Source organism: Callospermophilus lateralis, chromosome X (genome assembly GCF_048772815.1).
Source record: "Callospermophilus lateralis isolate mCalLat2 chromosome X, mCalLat2.hap1, whole genome shotgun sequence".
In the NCBI taxonomy this organism is placed as follows: domain Eukaryota; kingdom Metazoa; phylum Chordata; class Mammalia; order Rodentia; family Sciuridae; genus Callospermophilus; species Callospermophilus lateralis.
In genome coordinates, this window is record NC_135325.1 from 99723959 (window position 1) to 99744289 (window position 20331).

Below are 20331 nucleotides of genomic sequence, written 5' to 3' on the forward strand. Positions count from 1 at the left end.
TAATGGTGATAAGATGTCAACAAAGCATTTCTAAGAGTCTGGTTCATAATTCATTGTGTGACCTTGTATAAGATACTTCCTTTCTTTGTGCCAGTTTCTTTTTTTAATTATTTTTTAGTTGTATAATACCTTTATTCTATTTATTTATTTTTTCATGTGGTGCTGAGTATCGAACCCAGGGCCTCACACATGTAGAACAGTGCTCTACCACTGAGCCACAACCCCAGCCCTCTTTGTATCAGTTTCTTTATGATAGGGAAACAACAGACCAGTGGAACTCTCTTCAATCAGTGGAGCTCCACTTGCCTTTTTTATATATTGGACATTTCCACCTAAAATTTCATTTGTAGAAAGGATTACATCACTAAATTTTATGCTTGAAAAAAAAATCAATGAATTAAAAAAATGTTTAGTTTCTTTCTAGCTCATTCTAAGGACCTTAAAACATACAACCTATCCTGTGGGTCAGCCCTACTTTCTGCAGCTAGGAATAGACCCAAGAATCTTCTTTGAAAGGCCATTCTTGGGTCCCCTATATCCCAGCTTCTTTCAGAGACTATTAATCTTGTCCTTTCTATGGTAGCTATTATTTTCCATTGAGCTACTCCTTACTGGCCCTTCTAATGTTATCTATAATTGTTGGAGTAGATGGAGCAAGGATAACTCTACACAAGGGTTAGTATTTGCAGGACAGCTTTATCTCTTTGATGTGACAAAGAATAGAATGTTTACTGATTTTCTCTCAACACTTTTTAAATGATTTTATTAGTGCATTACAGTTATATCTAACAGTAGGATTCATTTTGACATGATCATACATGCTTGGAATATAACTTGCTCCATTTCAGCCCCTGATGCATTCTCTTTCCCTCCCTTTTCCCCTCTCCCTATTTCCCTTCCTCTACTCTGCTGGTTTTTCTTCTATTTTTAATAATCTTCTTTTTTATTTCCACCACCATGTGTCTGCTTTTTGGACTATGGTAGCATACTATTCCCTGAGGATTGCTACTAATCTATAATACTCTTTAGTCCTCACCTGAGTCACAACCAAAGGTATATGTTTAGTTTGGAATATTTGATTTTCAGTTGGTTCCCTCATACCTCCTTCCCACTCCTTCCTATAAGGTCTTCCTTTGTCTCATTCTGCTCACCATCATACAAAGGCTTAAAAATTTCAAAGGGTACACCTTCCAGGAGATGATTCACAAAATTTTACTAAAGTCTGAGTTTTACATATAAAATCTGATTCCCTTGTTATGAAGTCCTAAGACAAACAAAAATAAAAGTATAGTGTCTAGGTATATGTGTTTTATATATTTTTAAATGACCAAAATTAATGATAAATATGAAATCCAAGAAACAGTTATGGAAGGAGGGTTGTCAAGAAAGAGGTAAAATAGGGAGAAACATAGAAGTAAAAAAAGTTGTTGGTAATGCTACAGTTCTTGGGTTGGATGATGGGTTTATACATTGTTATCTAAATAAATAGATAAATAAATTTAATAAATAAATTATGAACATTTCACATTTAAACAAGTAATGATTAATTATATACCCCAATACTCAAAAACAGTAGAAGAATAATACCATATTTTTCCATTAACCAATTTCCCCTCAATTATTATCCATAATCTAGTCTGGCTGTTGAAAATATGTTTCATCTTCCCAGAAGTCTATATTTGTATAGGGTTTATGAATCTTCATCTCCTACTTACTAGTCAATATGGACCTGAGAATTACCAGCTATTCACTAAATCATTCTGATTGAAGGATCGTGATTCTGTGTTTCAGCCATCTAGTCCCATGACCATTAGTAAAGACAGGTTGTTTTTATAGGGCTACCAAATAAAATCAGAATTGTCAGTTGAATTTGAATTTCAGATAATCAACAAATATTTGTAATGTATGAATTTGAGACATATTTATACTCAAATAACTTATATATCTGAAATTTGAATTAATTGAGCATGTCATATTTTCATTTGCTAAATCTGGAAACCCTATATGATATGGGCCAACAGTTACACTTCAATGACATTGTTGGATTTGGGTCCCAAGGAGTGTACGTTTTGAAAATAGACGGACTCAGGTTCAAATCCTGGCTCCTTCACTTAATAGCTAGAACATTTTTCAGTCTCAGAATTATTTTTTAGAAGCAATTATTACAGGATTTTATTGCACTTTAATCTATGAAATTTTGTGTTAAACTTTGTGTACAAAAGTTATTTTAACAACTTTTTTAAAAACACAATTCACAACAGTTAAACCGTTGAACCAACCTAGATGCCCATCAGTAGATGAATGGATAAAGAAATTGTTGTATATATACAGAATGGAATATTACTCAGCAATAAAAGAGAATAAAATCATGACATTTGCAGGTAAATGGATGGAGTTGGAGAATATAATGCTAAGTGAAGTTAGCCAATCCCAAAAAACAAATGCTGAATGTTTTCTCAGATTAAATAGTAATAGTAGCAATGTATTAGTAGCTTGTGAAAACATTATTTGTATAGTACTTAACATAGTGCCTAGCTAAGTACTGTTTATCACTATTATTGGCTGTAATTATTATCAGTGGCTGTTATCACACTTATTACCAATTTTGGAGAAAAATATTAGCATAAAATTGGACAATCTTTCACAGAACATTATATGTACTAAGATTTGACCTGGTATTGCAAAAACTTTCCATTTACAAGATTAATTTGAGAATGGGATTTTTCTTTAGTGTCTCCCTTGGTAATAACCAAAGGCATCCTTTTTGGTTTTTGAGTACTCCCTGTGTCCCCTGCCAAGAAGTACCCTAGATTCACTCTCTAGCTGGCTTTCTCCTTTTAACATAAAAACCTTTTCTGTGCATGTGTTTTGAGGTCACTTAGAATTCCTCAAGTCGAAGGCTACTGTTTCCCATGTTGGAGATGACTGAGTGGCTGATAATCTTTGAAATGGTACCCTCAAGCCAATGACTAATGAGTTGGGCTGATAAAAGAGAGCAGCCCTAATAAACAGATTTAAATGGCATGTGCAAAAAAATAAGATACCACAGACACTGAAAACTATATTTCTCACAAGAGAGTCAAGAAATAAGTTAATTTGGTTTTCCACTTGCCTTCATCCTACATCTAATGCCGTTCTTCTTTTTAGTGCCCAGTGCCTTTATTGTTTCTCCTCCCAGTGAGGATCCAATTCTGTTCTCCAATCCACTCGTTTCCATCAAAACTAATCTTTTCACTTTCCCACTCATCTTGGCATCTGAATGAGCATTTCATCTTACCATGATAATGGCCTTAAAAGATTTTATTTAATCCTCCTCCCAACCCACAAACTCTTTTTCAACACCCTAAACCTGAAGCAAGCCTAACACTGGCACTTAGGGTTTCCTAGCAGAAAGGGAGACCATGTAGGACCCCTTAAATCACACCACATTAAGCCTGTTATGTCTGCTTCGCATGAATGGAAGGGAGCAGTGGTGCAGATAATCTAAAGATCATTTCCACTTGGTTTGGGAATGCACCACACGGTGTTGTTGTAGCTGATTTGTTTTGCTAATTATGTCCTCCTGAAGCTAATATTGAAATTGGTTCACATTTTTTAAGCTCATCTGGGCCAGAAGAGGGAAGAGGCAGTGACATGGCCCACTTTGAAATGAAGGAAAATGGACAGCAACCATAAGGGGGACATGAAATTTTCACATGTAGGATAATGAGTCTACAAAATAAATGCAAGATAGAACTTTGTCAATTGTACTTGGGCAGAATAGGCAGCCACCTACCCTGTGTGACTCAATAGGCACTGAAAGACCAGTCATTCCCAAGCATGCCCAGAATCTTAAGTCCTCTAAATCAGTAGCCTACACTAAGGGTCTTAATCATACAAAAGCTGTTGTTGAAGCACTGTGTAACATAGTTACATGTCATTAGCAATTAGTCTGACTAAATTATCAGTTTATTGTGACATGAAAGAAAAAGCACTGAAGGGGTGGAAAGACCCCTTGAAGTTGTATCTTGATGGGGTTATAGCTATAATAAAAGGTCCCTGGGCAGCTATGGTGAAAATACAAGAGTCCCAAATGCCTCAGAATTGAGCTTGAAAGAGGGCAAGAAAGCTTGATCTCTTTCCTTCCCACATTTCTTTCGTTTCCTCTGGTCATAGTAGACATAGACAATATGTAACTATTTCATATAAACTCTTGCCTTTCTTACTCTTCTCCTGCTGTGTAACTGGGCTTTCAAAGGCTTCTAGAGATTTTTTGATGTTTTTCTTTTCTTCTGAGGCATGTAATTTAGAGCTTAACTGTATATTGAATTTCCTACTCTACAACCTGCAGCAAGGGACAGTGGGCCTATTGAAATTTCTTTTTCTTTTTCTCGTTCCAGTCTGCTCCCAGTTCTCGAGAGGGGTGTATGCCATCTTTGGATTCTATGACCAGATGTCAATGAACACCCTGACCTCATTCTGTGGGGCCCTGCACACATCCTTTGTCACACCTAGCTTTCCCACTGATGCAGATGTGCAGTTTGTCATTCAGATGCGCCCAGCCTTGAAGGGCGCTATTCTGAGTCTCCTGGGTCACTACAAATGGGAGAAGTTTGTGTATCTCTACGACACAGAAAGAGGTAAGAAGAGGTATCTGCTTCCTTCTTTGGTTATTCTTGTAATAGTGGTGTTCCATTTCCAACTCATTGCCTTTTTCTTCCCCCAAAAAATAAAACATAGTACTCTTTTTGAGTTTTTTGTATTTAATATTCAAAGAAAATTAATGATTAAGACAAAAATTAAAGTAATTGTAGTTTTAGAATCTAATTTTCAAGCTTTATGTATATCCTCGTGCTGTATATGACTAATGCAATTCAGGATACCCTCTTGGTTGAAACACTGTTGTTGAAAAGGAGCCCAGCAACTCAAAAATGTTTTTCTGTTCCAAAATGCACAAAGTAAAAGCAGATCAGCCTATGGAAAGGCCTAAGCTGAAAAGTTTAGGAAGATTAATCCTGTCAGAGACGATAATTATCCGCCTCATAGATGATATAACTGAAGCAAAGAAGGAAATGTGCTTTGTCCCACAGCAGTTACACCATAGATATGGGACTGGTGACAATGTCTTCTGCATCTAGGATTTATTCTACCAGATCACACTAGGTCTTCAACTTACAGGGCCTCAACCATTACCTGAGAGAAATAATAAGTTGACCCTAACTTGGTCTTTGAGAATAGATGATTTTTCTAATAGTGATAGAATATATTGAGAACAAATTCTTTTGAAACAGTTTCAGAAATTAAGTCTAATCTTAAACACTATATAGTAAGGTGTATTAATTAGCTAAAGCACACACATCATAATTCAGCTAAATGGTCTCCAAAACCCAGTTGATGTTGAGGAATTGGTTTCTGAGTAAAACAAAGGGATCATCCAAGACATTCCAGAAGAAAATGTTCTTTAATTAGTCATTTACCTGTAACTCTGGTTATGAAGTAAGAATGATTCTCTCTGGCTCACAGTTTTCACTCTTAAGGAAGGAAGGAACAAATGGAAGGTCTGTCTTCCAGAGGGGTACCTGGAGAGGAGGTCCTTCTCCTAACTTAACTTGAAAGGCCATGTTGCTCTTGGAAACCCAGAGTACTCTTTAATCTCATTTTACCATATCATCAGATTCTATCATAAAATAATTAAGCCTGTATTTTCCTATGGTACTCACCTCCAAAATATTATCACATTTCAAGACCCTGGAGCAGGAGACCAGATTTCTAATCCAAGATCTGCCACCAACTAACTCTCTGACCATGACCAACTCACTGAAGCTCTCTTGGCCTTGATCTCTCCCCCTCCATTAAGGTGTTGTCCCCTTCTTAATGTAGTATTCCATGATTCTGTGATACTTTTGAGAGATTATGTTAGACACAGGGCACTTTGTATCTTGCTATAATCCAAATATATATTATCAGTTAGTCAATCAATTCTACAAGCCATTATCAACCAACCCACAGTGGTTTGCTCCAATCCTGTGACAGATGTATATATAATGTGATTTCAATAGGAATGAATAGGAAAGAATATTCATGAAAAAGTTCCTGAACAATACAGAATAATATCAAATTGTTCTGATTGCCTTAAGAAAAGCTATCACTCCAAAAGAAGAGTTTTCAGAGAAAGCTTGCTAGAGATAGCCTTGAGGGATAGGCAAGTTGCAGATTGCAAGAAAGGAGGGAAATGGAGATGGGGGGGGTAGCACAGGAACAAAGGACAGAGTCAGGAAGGATCTCTGTGTTCAACCAGAGCTTTGTTTGACTAGGGTACCAAAATACTTTGAATGTTCTAATTCACAATTTGCTAAATTTTAATGCATTTCATTTTGTTCAAGAACTGAGAATAAATTAGCCTATTTCCATATACTGTATATAATGCAACCTAATGCATAGCAATTTAGTTTTCAGAACTGAGGTTTGAAAATCAGTTCCTGAAACTTTTCGAAACTAAACATCCCTTCTACCAATACTGTAAGTCCCATTTATTCACAAACAGAAGACTCAATATATTCTCTCCTCGTCTCCTGTGACCCATCTCTTTTCATTAGTTCTCTATTAGAGAAAAGGAAGCAAATGTCATCTATGTCTATTTCTTATCCCTGCATCTCTTTTCCCAAAATTTTCTCACTAAGTAGTTTGGACAATTCTATGGTCTCAGAGCCAAAAGAAAACTTTCTTGTGAGCTGAGGGTGCAGCTCAGTGGTAGAGTGTTTACCTAGCATGCATGAGGCCCTGGGTCCATCCCTAGAACCACAAAAATTTCTATAAAAATTAAAAAGAAGTTAGAAAGAAACATTTCTGACCCATTTTATTTCATATTTCTTTCCCCTGTAGCCTCTAATGAAACTAATGTGCTCTGTTTTTGAGAAGTACTTTTCATCAATTTTCTTTTTATTTTATTTTTTTATTAGTTGCTCATGACAATACAATGATCTTGACATATTATACATTTGATTCAAATGGGGTATGAATTCTCATTTTTCCATGTGTACAGGTTGCAGGATCACATTGGTTATACATCCATGTGTATACATACAGCACTCCTAGTGTCTATTTTATTCTGCTGACCTTCCTATCTCCCCTCCCCTCCCCTCCCATCGCCTCTCTCTACCCAATCTACTGTGACACTGTTCTCTCTCTTTTTTTTCTTCCCCCTCACATCATCATACATGTATTTTGTATAACGATGAGGGTCTCATCAATTTTCGTGTGTATGTGTAGTACTGGGGATTTGACCCAGGCATACTCTACCACTACATTACATCCTCAGATTTATTTATGTTTTTTTGAGACAGGGTCTTGCTAAATTGCTGAGGCTGGCTTCAAACTTGTGATCCTCCTGCCTCAGCCTCCTAGGCTGCAATTACAGGTATACATCACTGTACCCAGCTTCATAAACTTTATACTAATCTTCCTCTTGGAAAATCTTCTCAAAACATGGTACCAGTAACCTGCCCCAAAATTTTTAATAGGTTTCTGTTGCCCACAATGGAAAAAGAAAGCAGTCTCTTTTTCAAGACTCCACATGATTATACCTCAATCAACTAACAAGCCTGTTCTCCCTATGCTACCTTGTGAGAAACTTCCACTGTAGGCACTTTCCATTTTCCACTATTGGGCATGCCTGCTTTAGTTGTTCACTTCTACAACTACCTGAAATTTTTCCTTCATTTTCATTATGAAAATCACACCCATCCTTTCATTTTTCAAAACCCACCTAAAACTCTGCCTCTCCAAGGTATCCTTTCCTGACCACTTAAGTACACACTAGTTCATTCACTTTTTCATTCAGTAGATGCTAGGGTTATAATGATAAGTATGATATATTTGGTTCCTACTGTTATAAAGCTTATGTTCTAATTAGGGAAATAGACAAAATCATGTAAACTAATGAATTAATAACACATTTAGATAAGATGCTGTGACGGAAACAAAGAAAAGATAATATCAATAGATAGGCCCTAATTTTAAAAGGAGGCTTAGTTACAGCCTAATTGAGATAGGAGCTTTTAAGCTAAGAACTAAAAGATTAGAAAGAGGCAACCATGTGGTGAGCAGAGAGGAAGAGTTTCAAGCAGAAATAGAACCTTAATCCAAAATTTTTCAAAAATTATGGGGCTGACTAAGTATGTTATCTGCCCCCTCTGTACAATCTCTATTTATCTCTCCATTCCTTATTTTAAAAAATAGCAAATGCAAAGGCCCTATGGCATGTTTGAGGAACTGAAAGAAGACACATGTTGCTAAAGAGTAATGCGTAGGAAGAAAGTTCCCTGAAAGATAATTTACCAGTGATAGGAATATGGATTCTTTTCTTAGTAGAATAGGAAATCATTGAAGTATTCCAAGCAAGAGAGTCACATGACTTGATTTAAGCTTCTGTAGAAAATGGAGTGTGGAAAGAGAATACAATTAAAAGACCATTGTGATCATCCAGGTGAGAATGATGGCAGCTTAAACTAGGCTGGAATTGGAGGATTGGAATAGAAATATTGTTTGAAACAAAAAGCAACAGAACTTGAGGACAAAGTCAGACTGCAGGAAGTGAAGGGGAGGAAGGATTCATGGATGGCTACTGAGCTTTTGGCTTGAGAGACTGGATAAGACACTGAGGTGGCTGAGGAAGAGTAGAGCCAGTTTTGACAAGCAGCAATCTTGCCCACCCCTAAACACCCACACAACCCTTTTGTCCATGTCATTCCCTTAGCATTTAACCACTTTCCACTAGTATTTCACCAGGTCTTCTCACCTTCCCAAGCCCTTCTCTCCAGTATGATAATTAAAAAAAAACTGGCTAGCCCCTAGATTTATACTTTATGTCTCCCCTAGTACATAGCACAGACCTGATTTCAGCCTCCATTACTGATTCATCAAGAATAAACCCATGTCTGTTTTTAATGTTGGAAAGTAGAAAAAAAAGAAAAAAAAAGAAAAGAAGGGGAGAAAAAACAGGAAAGAAGGGCATGGGAGGGAGAAAGGATAGGAAGGGAAGAAAGGTGATGATGGGAAGGAGAGAAGAAATGAAGTTAGGGAGAAGGAAGAAAGGAAGAGCATATCCAATTTGTAAACCATTTGATACAGGTGTTTAGACTGTTCAGTAAAGTAATAGTTTCACATTTTCTTATTTTTTGAAATGATCACCTATTACTGCAGTAATAAAAGCTTTGGGGAAAATTACTGCATCAAAATACAATTTTTGAATATTTCAAATTACATAAGAGAAGTGGAAGATACAGAAGAGAGTACCTATAATTACACTCAAATAAACTAAAGGTACAAATGATGTGACTCTACTGTGCCAAGAGCAAGGATGAATGAGGAGCTGAGAAATGGGTTAAACATTTGAGGTCATTTGCAAGATGTGTAGCACAAACTGGGTATTTTTATCTGAAATTATGAAACACCAAATACATTTCAGGGACTCATTGGCTCTGCTTTGATTTCTGTCTGCAGAGAAAGGCCTGGTCTGGGGTTTTCAGGTCATCACTTCATTTAATTACTAAAACACCATCTTGGTTCATGAATGCAAAGTTAAAAATTATGCTCTTGGTTATATACATGAAAAGTCAGGTCTTGGAAAAATTATGGGGCTGACTAAGTGTGTTATCTGTACAATCTCCTCTTTATTGATCCCTCCATTCCTTATTTATCCAGTGTCTCTCACTATGGCATATGTCTATGCTTGCTTTCCCTGACATGAGCAAAACCTCAACATCTCTATCCCTACCTGCCTCTATACCTACATAAAATCTTTCCTGTCCTACATTTTGTTCCCACTGATTAATAGTCTTCTTCTGCCAGTGACAATAGCTCAGCTCACCAATTTATTCATGCCAATTTATTATGGCTACTAATGACTCGTGTTACTGAATCCAGGGAAGAAAAATATTCAGGCAAGGGACTGCTGTAGAAATAGAACCTTAATCCAAAATGTAGTTTTCTTTTTATTATTTTTATTTTTTTATCATCACACAATTACCATACATATTTGCAAGATTCAATGTGATGTTTTGATACATGGGTACATTGTGTAATGATCAAATCAGGGAAATCAGCATATCCATCACCTTATACATTTGTCATTTCTTTGTGTTGAGAGTAGTCAGAAACCTCTCTCCTGGCTATTTTTAAATATTCAATACACTATTGTTTAACTATAGTGACCCTCTTAAGCAACAGAACATCAGAACTTATTCCTCCTGTCTAACCATAACTGTGTATCCATTGATTGACCTCTATCCAAACTTCCTGCCCCAGTGTCTGGTAACCACTACCCTACTTCCTACTTCTATGAGGTCAACTTTAATTCCAAGATCCCATATACTACAAGTGCAGTTTGGGAGGCTCTTTGTTCAAACACCGTCCTATAGAAAGTCCTAGCACCAACCACTTCGTCTGGTTATTAGGCCTATCTTCTTGGTGCAAATGACCTACTTCTGCATGGTGCTAACGTTTCCCCTACAACCCCGACATACTTGAGAATTGCAGCCAGACTCTCTCGTGCACCTGACAACTCTCCTTGCCTTCAATGGGCACGGCCCACAGAGATGAAAGAATCCGGCCCAGCTGTGACTCTCAGCTTAGATAATGAGATAATAGCTCTGGGTGCCCTTTGAGGCAACTAGTCCCTACCTTCTTGCCAGTGTTCAATAAACTCCTGCTGTCTTCCATTCTCAACCTGAAACTCCCTACTCAGTTCCCAAGTAACTCTCTGGAAATCAACAGCCTTCTGACAGACCTTTCTATTTTCTCTCAAAGGTTATGGCAGGAACATGGGCAGTTGTAACAATTATCCCATCAGTCAACAAGCTTTCCTTGGTTCTATTTCATACTAGCCCACTCGTGGGATTTAAAAGCAGCAGAATTAGGTCCTGCCTTTGAGGAGCTGACAATACTGTTGCAGAAACAATGATTTATCTTAGGGACCTGGAAAAAAATAATTTTAAACCAGCTGTTCCCACACCCACCAATGACATTTGCATTCATTAGGAGCAGGTGCCTTGGGAAAAGAGTAAATTTGTTAGCTAGGAAAGTGGGAAAATTTTGGAAGGAACTGAAAGACTTAAGCGAAGAGATTCCAGAAGACAAGGAGAAAGGGCCCTTCCTCAGAGGACTCAGTGTTTTCAGCCTGGCAGGATTTGAACCCTACTGAGAAATAAGCAGGGCTTCAAACCTGCACACCTTCCTGCAAATTATCATTCACAACCACTTACATAACCTAGTCTCATCCCTTCTGTTCAATTCCACTTTCCCAAATAAAGCACAAGATTGCTCTCTTCCTCTTGCACTCTCATCCTCCTCCTCCTTTACCTCCTCTGTGTCCTCCTTTTCTCCCTTTTTTATCCTCACAAACACACACACCCTAATACGAATGAATAGCACAAATCAGCAAATCACTGTTATTTTATCATTTTATTACCTTATTTTAATAAGAGCAGCTGCCATTTCTTAAGCACTTATTACACACTAGGCCCTGAGTTTATGGATTAGCACATTATCACATTCAATCCTCATTTATACCCTGCATCTTTACAATTGAGGAAACCAAGGCATAAGAACATTAAATGATAGCTCTTAGGGTGACGGCTGCAAAGTAATGAAACCAGATTTCCACCTGAGTTTGCAGCATTCCATAGGCCATGTGCTCTTCATTGGCTGTTATACTGCCTCCCACACTCTTTTTTTTTTAGTTGTAGTTGGACACAATACCTTTATTTTATTTATGTGGTGCTAAGGATCGAATCCAGAGCCTTGCACATGCTAGGCAAGTGCTCTACCACTGGGCTGCAACCCCAGCCCCCTCCCACACTCTTAACACTTGAAAACACCTATTACCTCTTCTCTTCATCATCCCTTCAGCCATTCTTCAGAAGACCTGGTACTCAGACCCTCCTGGTTGTTTTCCTATGAATGAAATCCAGTTGTCAATTTCCTTCTTAAAGCATGGTGTCCACAAATGAACACAGGTATGCAGGAGGTCAAAAAATCCAAGTTAAAGGTCAGATGAGCTACAAAGTGAAAGGCAGAGGAAGGGCAGAGTTCTTAATGCATGCAAAAGCTATGTTTGCTCATGGTGCACAACAGTGAAGTGCTAGGGTGAGGATCTGATTCTGAGGCAAAAGGAACCCATATATTCCTCTCTAAGACAGAGGCAGTTTCCAAGGCACAGAAATATATGGACCTGAAAATCTTCATTTCTAAGGGGCTATTTCTGGTTAGAGAAGAATTCAAGGAATGACCAATGATGGGTCACTATCACAAACTTCTTTTAAGTTCTGGCCAAGCACTGGGAGTAGCCGGTATCTCCATTTAAGAAAATGACTAGCGAGGATTTTTTTCCCCTCCTCCACTTTAAGAACTGATGAAAGGATGTGCAAAGGTAACAGATGGCTCCAATTCTAGTCATGTCCATTTGCCTTCTGGGAAAAGTGAAGTCAGGAGAGGTTTTATTGAAATTCAAGATACTTTTACATCTGAATAAATTAGGAAGGTCCAGAGAGTACATTATCCTATGAGAGACAGATACTAAATTCCCCCATTTGAGCAGCAGTAATCGGGGTTGACAGTACCTGAGACATTGGGTAGTTTCAGCAGCCTGCCTAATCTATTGTGATGAGTCTTCAACTATGAGAGCATCTTGAGAGCCTGCACAATAATAATAGTGAATGACTATTTGGACTGGATTGTGAATAAAAGACTGTACATATGTCTATAATGAGAGTTTCATTGAAAATGAAAATACTGAAGCTGTCATATTTTTTAATACTTCGATTTGCACATCCTTGACTGCTTTGGGGCATAAAAAGAGAAAGTGCCGAGCAATTTGTTGTCAGCTCTTGAAATAAATTATCATTTAAACACTTCCTCTCCACAAAGGTTATTAGCTTACTAGCTCTTTCCTAGGGTTGGACCATCAGTAGGGAAAAAAAAATATCACAAGACATTAAACTATCCTTTCAAAAGCTGAATATTAGTTACTGTGGAAATTGTTCTCTCACTAGCTTAACATATTTTGCTGTAGCTCTCCACTGCTGCAGATTAGACTGCAGCGACTATTAATAAATACTGTCATATTTTACAGCTGTCATGCAAAGCTGAAAAAAGGCTTCGCTGTGATTAGATCCTGTTTACTGTAATATTTCCAGCTCAGACTCAGAAAGGCAGTTTTCCTATAAAGGTATTTTCCATAAGTAGAATATTTCTCCAACGAATGACATGACTAATTTTAATACATCGTTAACTCCTTGGTGGCAGTGAATTTGAGGTTGAATTGACTTCACAGCCAGAACTACATTCCTCTCCAAAGACACATTAAGCTAAAATGTCAAATTTTCTCTCTTGGGTTGTCTTTCATATGCAGAGATGGTGCTACTGTCAGATGTGCTTTGATTAGCTCCCCTCCCCATTAGAAGGACAAATCTGCACTGGCTTATCCACCTTCTTTTACCTTGTCTCTCTTGTGACCGATTGCATTGTTTGCAAGACAGCTGGTCAGGATTTGGGGTGGGACTGTTACTTCAGTGGGCTATGTAGAAATTCTGCTTCCTGTGCTAAAATGTCATCATATGAGCAAAAGAAATAGATCTCTAGCCCCCCTACCATGCATTAGCTCTTTGGAACAGTACTCACATCTCTGAAAAAAGGAGGTGGCAGCTGGCAGGGTTGCTTTTGCTTTGACCTTCCATTGCTTTTCATCAATTTCCTTGAGAAATTAACCCCCAGTAAGCTGAATATCTAGTTTTCAATGAATAGTAATACTTAGACCATTAAAGGTTAGGTAGAGTAGTCTATAAATTCTGAATTTGGGCCTGAGAGGTCCTTGAAAAGGTTCTTCTACATATTCCTTGGGGAAGGGACAGACTATGATGTAGGCCTGTGACTTTGAGGTTTGTCCCTTGAAGCCCTTTAGACAACATTTAAAGCAAAGGCATGGATGTTGTGGGAATTAAACAAAAGAATACATGTAAAGTCTAGCATCAAGCTGAACATAATAACATGCTCAATGAATTTTAGCTCTTATTATTTTATTAAATTATAGAATAGTACCCCTCACTGGCAGGGAGGGTAATTTTGTACCCCCCAGGAGACATTTGGAGTGTCTAGACATTTTAACAGCAGGTAAAGGCCAGAAATGCTGCTACACATTCTACAATGCACAGGACAGTATCCCCCTCCTAGTAAAGCATTATCTGATGTACAATATCTGTAGGGCCAAGGAAGCAGCAGGACAAGGGAATGGCTATCTGAACTCCTCAAGGGGCTATCAATAAACCAATTTAGCATTCATTGAGTGTCATTTACTGTGCCTACATTGGCATTAACAGCTGCATTCAGTAAGAGGTAGTCTTTGACTCTGAAGTATTTATACCATGACCAGAAAGATGGGTTAAGGTTAATGCATATGAAGCATAATTAGTATGAAATAGCATAAGGCAAGAGCTAGATTGCATGGTACAGATTTAAAGGCCTGTGAGAGTCCAAAGAAGAGAGAGCTCATGACAGGCTGGACTAGTCGGGGAAGGCTTCATGGAAGAAGATTTAAGTGTTTCTGAGCAGCCCCCCCAATCCCCCGACACACACACAGAACTGCCTCCCCTAACAATGACCTTGCCTTGAATGCTTAGGCCAAGTGGGTACCTAGAACCAAAACAACATGGCATTCCCATCAATGCTCTCAAACGTCAGAGCTCAGGGCAAAAAACACAATTAAAAGAAAAACCAAAAACGGAACAATGTTCCTTTTACTAAATGGAAAGCAATTACAGGGCTGTTGAAAATAGGCAGTAAACAAAGGGAGGGAGGGAAATACTGGCAAAATTCCATTTTCCCAACTAATCCCGAAGCAAAAGTACAATTTGCAACAAAATCAACAGTACTCTCCCTTGCAGTCAAACACATCGTTTGACAACAGCATAGATACACATGATGCTTTAACTAAACAATGTATGGGGACCAGGAAGAAAAAATATGGACCAGGGAGAACAGAGGGGAGGAGGTTAAGATAGAGCACAACTCACTTTGCCCCCCACAAAGCGTCTACAGAGCAGCTTCATTCAGGAGAAAAGAGGAGGGGCACAAAATAGAGACTACTTCACTTCCCATCTTCCTGGATCCTTTCCAATCAATAAGTTGCCAGTGTCGGCTGCTGTCCTGCTTTGTCGACTCCACAAACGATCTGATTAATTCTCTGGCGCTAACTGCCTCAGCCGGCTTTCTCTGCAGTAGAACAGAGGCTAATTAAGATCATGTCAGGCGAGGAGGCTGACAGGTTATATTCCTGGGCCACAGTGAACTTTTAGAGGGTGCTTCAACTTCACTGCAGGCAGGCAGCGCTTGGCTAGGCACTGATTCCATAGCAAGCCTCTCATTTATTTCCACAGGTTCCTATATCAATGGGCCTCCGTTTTGTCAAGGATTTACATCCTTCTCCTTGGGGTAATTAGCTGCCACTGTGTGTGCTTTCAATTGCATTACTTCAGCTCCCTTTCATTTGAATTTTTAATATCCTTGTAAACAAAGATAACAATTAATAATGGGGTCATTTTCCCTATTAAATCACATGCATGTATGTCTGAGAGAGTGTGTACTTGTGTGTCTTACAGACATCTAGCCCACAGAGGTGATTTTAGGACAGAAAAAGAAGCTGTATTTCTCACAGCAGGTAGAAAATGGAGGAAACATATGGAACTCATTACACCAAGTGGTGGATTAGACTGAAAATATAAATAGCTCCCCCCATAAAGGCTTAGATGAACTCAAGGATGAAAGACCCATACTGAGTTATTAAAGGCAACAGAGATGTTTGGAGATTTCTCTAAACTGAGGTTGACACAAATTGTACAGTAGACATTTGTGTCCATATTTACTTTCTCAAAGCCATAGAGTCATTCAGAGTACTGACATTGTCTCTGTTGAGTTTTAAAAGATCATCTCAAGAATGCACTATGCATCTAGGAGGTAAGGAGGGATGCTCACAGATGGTGGAAAGTTTTCAGGGAATATTCTATCTAGTCTCAAATAATCAGATTAATCAGATTCTCTAACTATGGCAAAGATAAACATAACTGGATACTAAAGACTTAAGGATAAATTTTAATCAGTAGCATACTATTACAATAAGGAAAGAATTCATCATAAACTGAACTCACCTTCAACTTGTACAGAAGTGACTGGACATTTAGAGGGGAGAATGAGCAAACAGGAGAAAGATTAATGGCTCAGGAAAATTAAGGAAATGGAAATTTAGAAATAATAGGAAGAAGAGACTGGTCTACGTAAAACTCATCTAGGTGTGTTAACTGGCACTCTTTTTTTTGGGGGGGGGTGAGTTTTTTATTTTTTATTTTATTTGTTATGTATAACATCAGAATGCATTACAGTTCATATTACACATATAGAGCACAATTTTCTGTATCTCTGGTTGTATAAAAGATGGTGGAATGAGATGGACATCATTACCCGAAGTACATGTATGAAGACACAAATGGTGTGAACAGGCACTCTTTGAAGTCAGGTTCTGCCCTGCCACAGTGGTCCTATATTCAAGTGTTAGCTGGACCAAACAGTAAATTCTTTTGGCAGCCTTGAGTTTTCTAGGACAGGCACTTTAGGGGTCCTTCTAGGGTTGTCCTAGGGATGTAGCCTAAGTAGTTAGAAACTATGTTAGCATTTTGTTCTAGCCTTCATAGTCCAAGGTTCAGATATAGTCAAGCAGAGGGCTCAAAGGAGCCTGCCAAGAATTGGTCGAGGACAGAATTTTTGTCATCACACATCAAGAATGCTCTGTTGTGAGATGCACATGTTCCAATTAAGGGTATTGAGGAAGACGATCATCAAACTATAACCTCAATTCCAGGTTAAGCTCTGTCACTAACTAACTGTGTGATCCCAGTCAAGTCACATAGCCCTTCCTGTCCTTAGTTTCCACATCTGTAAAATGAATGAGTAGACTCCATCATTCTGCAATTAACAATTCCTGGGAGTAGGAATTGTATGTTGTGGGCATTAGTGGGGTTATGGAAGGAAATGAGACACAGCGCCACCCATGAATAACTTTATAGTTTAGAAGGGCAACATAGACATGCAAATAAATAGAATATCATGATTCTTTGAGATTCTAAAATTCTGTTGGCTATTATAGCACTTCCATTTATAATGAAACATGAACTCCTTTTCCAATGGCTTTTCTTAGGAAGGTTGTGGAAACATAAATAACCACCTACATTTGCTTTGGCAAATAGCCACAGACCCCCAGAACATTCAAGTTTCTTTCTTTCTCATCTTTTAGCACTCAGCCCTTAATTGTTTCTGTATGATAGGGAAAAAACGGAAATGATGCTGGTTTATAGGTTAGGATGTCCTAGTAAATCTTAAAATCTTTACAGGACACTCCTGCACCATAGACTGCCACCACACACTTCTAATAAGATTTCTTCTAAGAAAATTGGCTGGGATTCTCAATAGTGGTCACCCCTCCATTGAAAGTCTCTACTGTCAATACCCATTTAAGTCTTAAAACATGACCTTCAGTCATTTGTAATCTGCAAGCTTCCTATGAATGAAAGGAGTGCTTCCTACCAAACATTATATGAATTTATAAGATAAAAGACAAAGCAGTTTTAGGCTGAGGTTGTGATTCAGTGGCAGAGTGCTTGCCTAGCACGTGGGAGGCCCTGGGTTCGATCCTCAGCACCACATAAAAATAAATAAATAAAATAAAGGTATTGTGTGCATCCACAACTAAAAAATAAAAACAAATACAAAGCAGTTTTATCTCTTGAATATATCCAATTTCTCTAAAGATTCAAAATGCTTCACTAAGTAAAGCAGTCACAGTGTCACATGGGCTTTCTAGAGACCTTGCCCCTCCCCCCAATTCTGATCTATACATCTGATTTACCCCCAAACCTTTACCTTGATGCCCTACCTGAACCTGAAACTCAACATTCTGAACGCTGAGTTTATTCACCTTCCCCAGAAAATCTTCTCTTCCTCCTGTATTTCCAGACTGAGTGAATGGCACTGCCCCATTGCCCAAAGCAGAAACCTCATCTTTGAAACTTCCCTGTCCACCATCTCTCACATTCCATCATCATGACCCTCTTTTACATCTCCACTACCTCTGATTAAAGTTCAGGCTCCTATCACCTCTTACACCATCCTGCTAACTGATTTGCCTGATTTTACCTTCTCTGCCATTGCCAAATAGCAATCTTACCATCACATCATCCCCCTGGTTTAAAAACTTTCAGGGGCATCTCAATACTCTTTTATATTTTTAAAAAAGTTTATTAGTTCTTTTTAGTTATACAGGATAGCAGAATTTATTTTGATATAATTATATCTTATGGAATATATCTTATTGTAGCTAAGACTCCATTCTTTTGGATGTACATGATGGTAGGATTGACTATGGCATATTCATATAAGTACAAAGGAAAATTATTTCGGATTCATTCCACTGTCTTTCCTTTTCTTATCCTTCCTCCCTTCCCTTCATTCCCCTTTGTTAATCTACTGCATGTATACTCTTCCATTACCCCTTATTTGGGTTAGCTTCTACATATTAGCAAAAAACATTTGAGCTTTGTTTTTTGGAGACTGGCTTATTTCACTTAGCCTGACAGTTTCCAGGTCCATCCATTGACATGTAAATGTCATAAAGTCATTTTTCTTTATGGCTGAGTAATACCCCATTGTGTATATATACCACAATTTATCCACTCATCATTACTCTTAAAGTCAAACTCTTAACTTCTCAGCATGCCACATGTGGCCCTTTACAATCACCAAAATTCAATCCACATTCTTAGCCTCATGTCTGCCCATCTTATACCACTAGAGCTCTGGGTTATCATCACATGGAAGCTTCAATATTCCACATGAACTGTATTCCCCACCCCTTTCTTTTTTTTTTTTTTCTTACTGAGCTGAGGACTCAACTAAAGCCTTGTACATTCTAGGTAAGCACTCTCTCACTGAGCTACATTCATAGCCCATGGTTCCCCTTTTTTCTTTAATTCCTTTGCACATAGGGTGGATTTGTTGTAGTTCTTAGCCACTTTACTCCATCCTCCTGCCCCCACAAACACTCATACAATCTGGAAAGTAAACATATTCTTCAAAACTCTGCTCAAATATTTGTTTCCGTGGGTCTTTCTCCCTGCCACCCTCTCTGCCCTCATAGTACTTTGTATTACTTCTAGTACAGCACCAGCCAAAAAATTGTATTATTTTCATCTATGTATATCTCTCATAATCCTAATAAATTTCTTGACGAAGAGATTGTTATCTTTTTCATTTCTGCCAGGACTGTGCTAAGTGCTGAGTATAATGCAGTACCTAGTTATTATTTTAAATTGAACAAATGAATGAGTGAATGAGAACATTTAAGCTAAAAAGAAAATGTAGATTACTGGGGCCTGGAGAGCTAGAGAAGGACGTGGATATGGACTTGCTGTGCCATGTGTAGATAGTATCCTCAGATCATACATTAGATAACCACCTTCCTCCTATGCACTGTGCTAAACCTGATTTTGAGTCCTTCTGTGACTCAGCCTCCACACCAAAGATATTACCTTCACACTCCAACTAACTTGGAAGCAAAACAGTTATTTTAGTGCTAGAAACTTTAGTTATATGTTTTTGGCTAAAGGACAAACCTGCAGTGTACTAGATGGTCCCTGAATCTCAACCAATACAGAACATTAATATTTGAGGTCTCTCAAGAGTTAGCATATAAATGTTGTACTATTTCATGCAAACCACATGAATCCTCTAAAGACGAGCATAGCATGATATTAATTTCCACAGCTCTCAGGGAAAAACAAAAGAAGGCAAATTATTTCAAAATGTCTGTATAGGTAAAGTGACAAAGATGAAAAGTAATGTGAGTGCTGATGTAGTCAGTTCTCAGTTGTTATACCAAAAGAGGCAAGGCAGACACAGATAATCCAAACAGCATTCCTGTGGGCAAGAAATAGTGTCTTTTCATAACAGATTTTCCTTCGTGGCTCTAACCTACTTAGGCTTGACTGAGCATGGGAAGTAAGAAAGGTGTCCCAGAGAAAGGGATCTTTAGGATGTCCTTTCAAATTTCCCAAAGACAAAAATCACCAGTTCAGAGGACTACCAGAAAAATAATATTAAAATAATTGGATGGAGCCCAGCATGTTGGCACATGCCTAAAATCTCAGCAACTCTGGAGGTTAAGGTGGGAGGATTTCAAATTTGGGGCCAGTATTGGCAACTTAGTAAGACCCAGTCTCAAAATAAAATAAAAAGGGCTAGAGTTTTAGCTCACTG

The 20331-nt window shown here is 38.2% G+C and overlaps 1 protein-coding gene across 2 annotated transcripts in view; it reads left to right on the top strand.

Moving 5' to 3' along the window:
- Nucleotides 1-20331, top strand: part of Gria3 (glutamate ionotropic receptor AMPA type subunit 3) — a 266322-nt gene that overhangs the window by 65466 nt on the left and 180525 nt on the right. For both annotated transcript variants that reach the window (XM_077107716.1, XM_077107715.1), the window contains exon 3: nt 4380-4619. In XM_077107716.1, coding sequence (XP_076963831.1) covers nt 4380-4619 — 240 coding nt within the window. The remainder of the gene's footprint in view (nt 1-4379; nt 4620-20331) is intronic.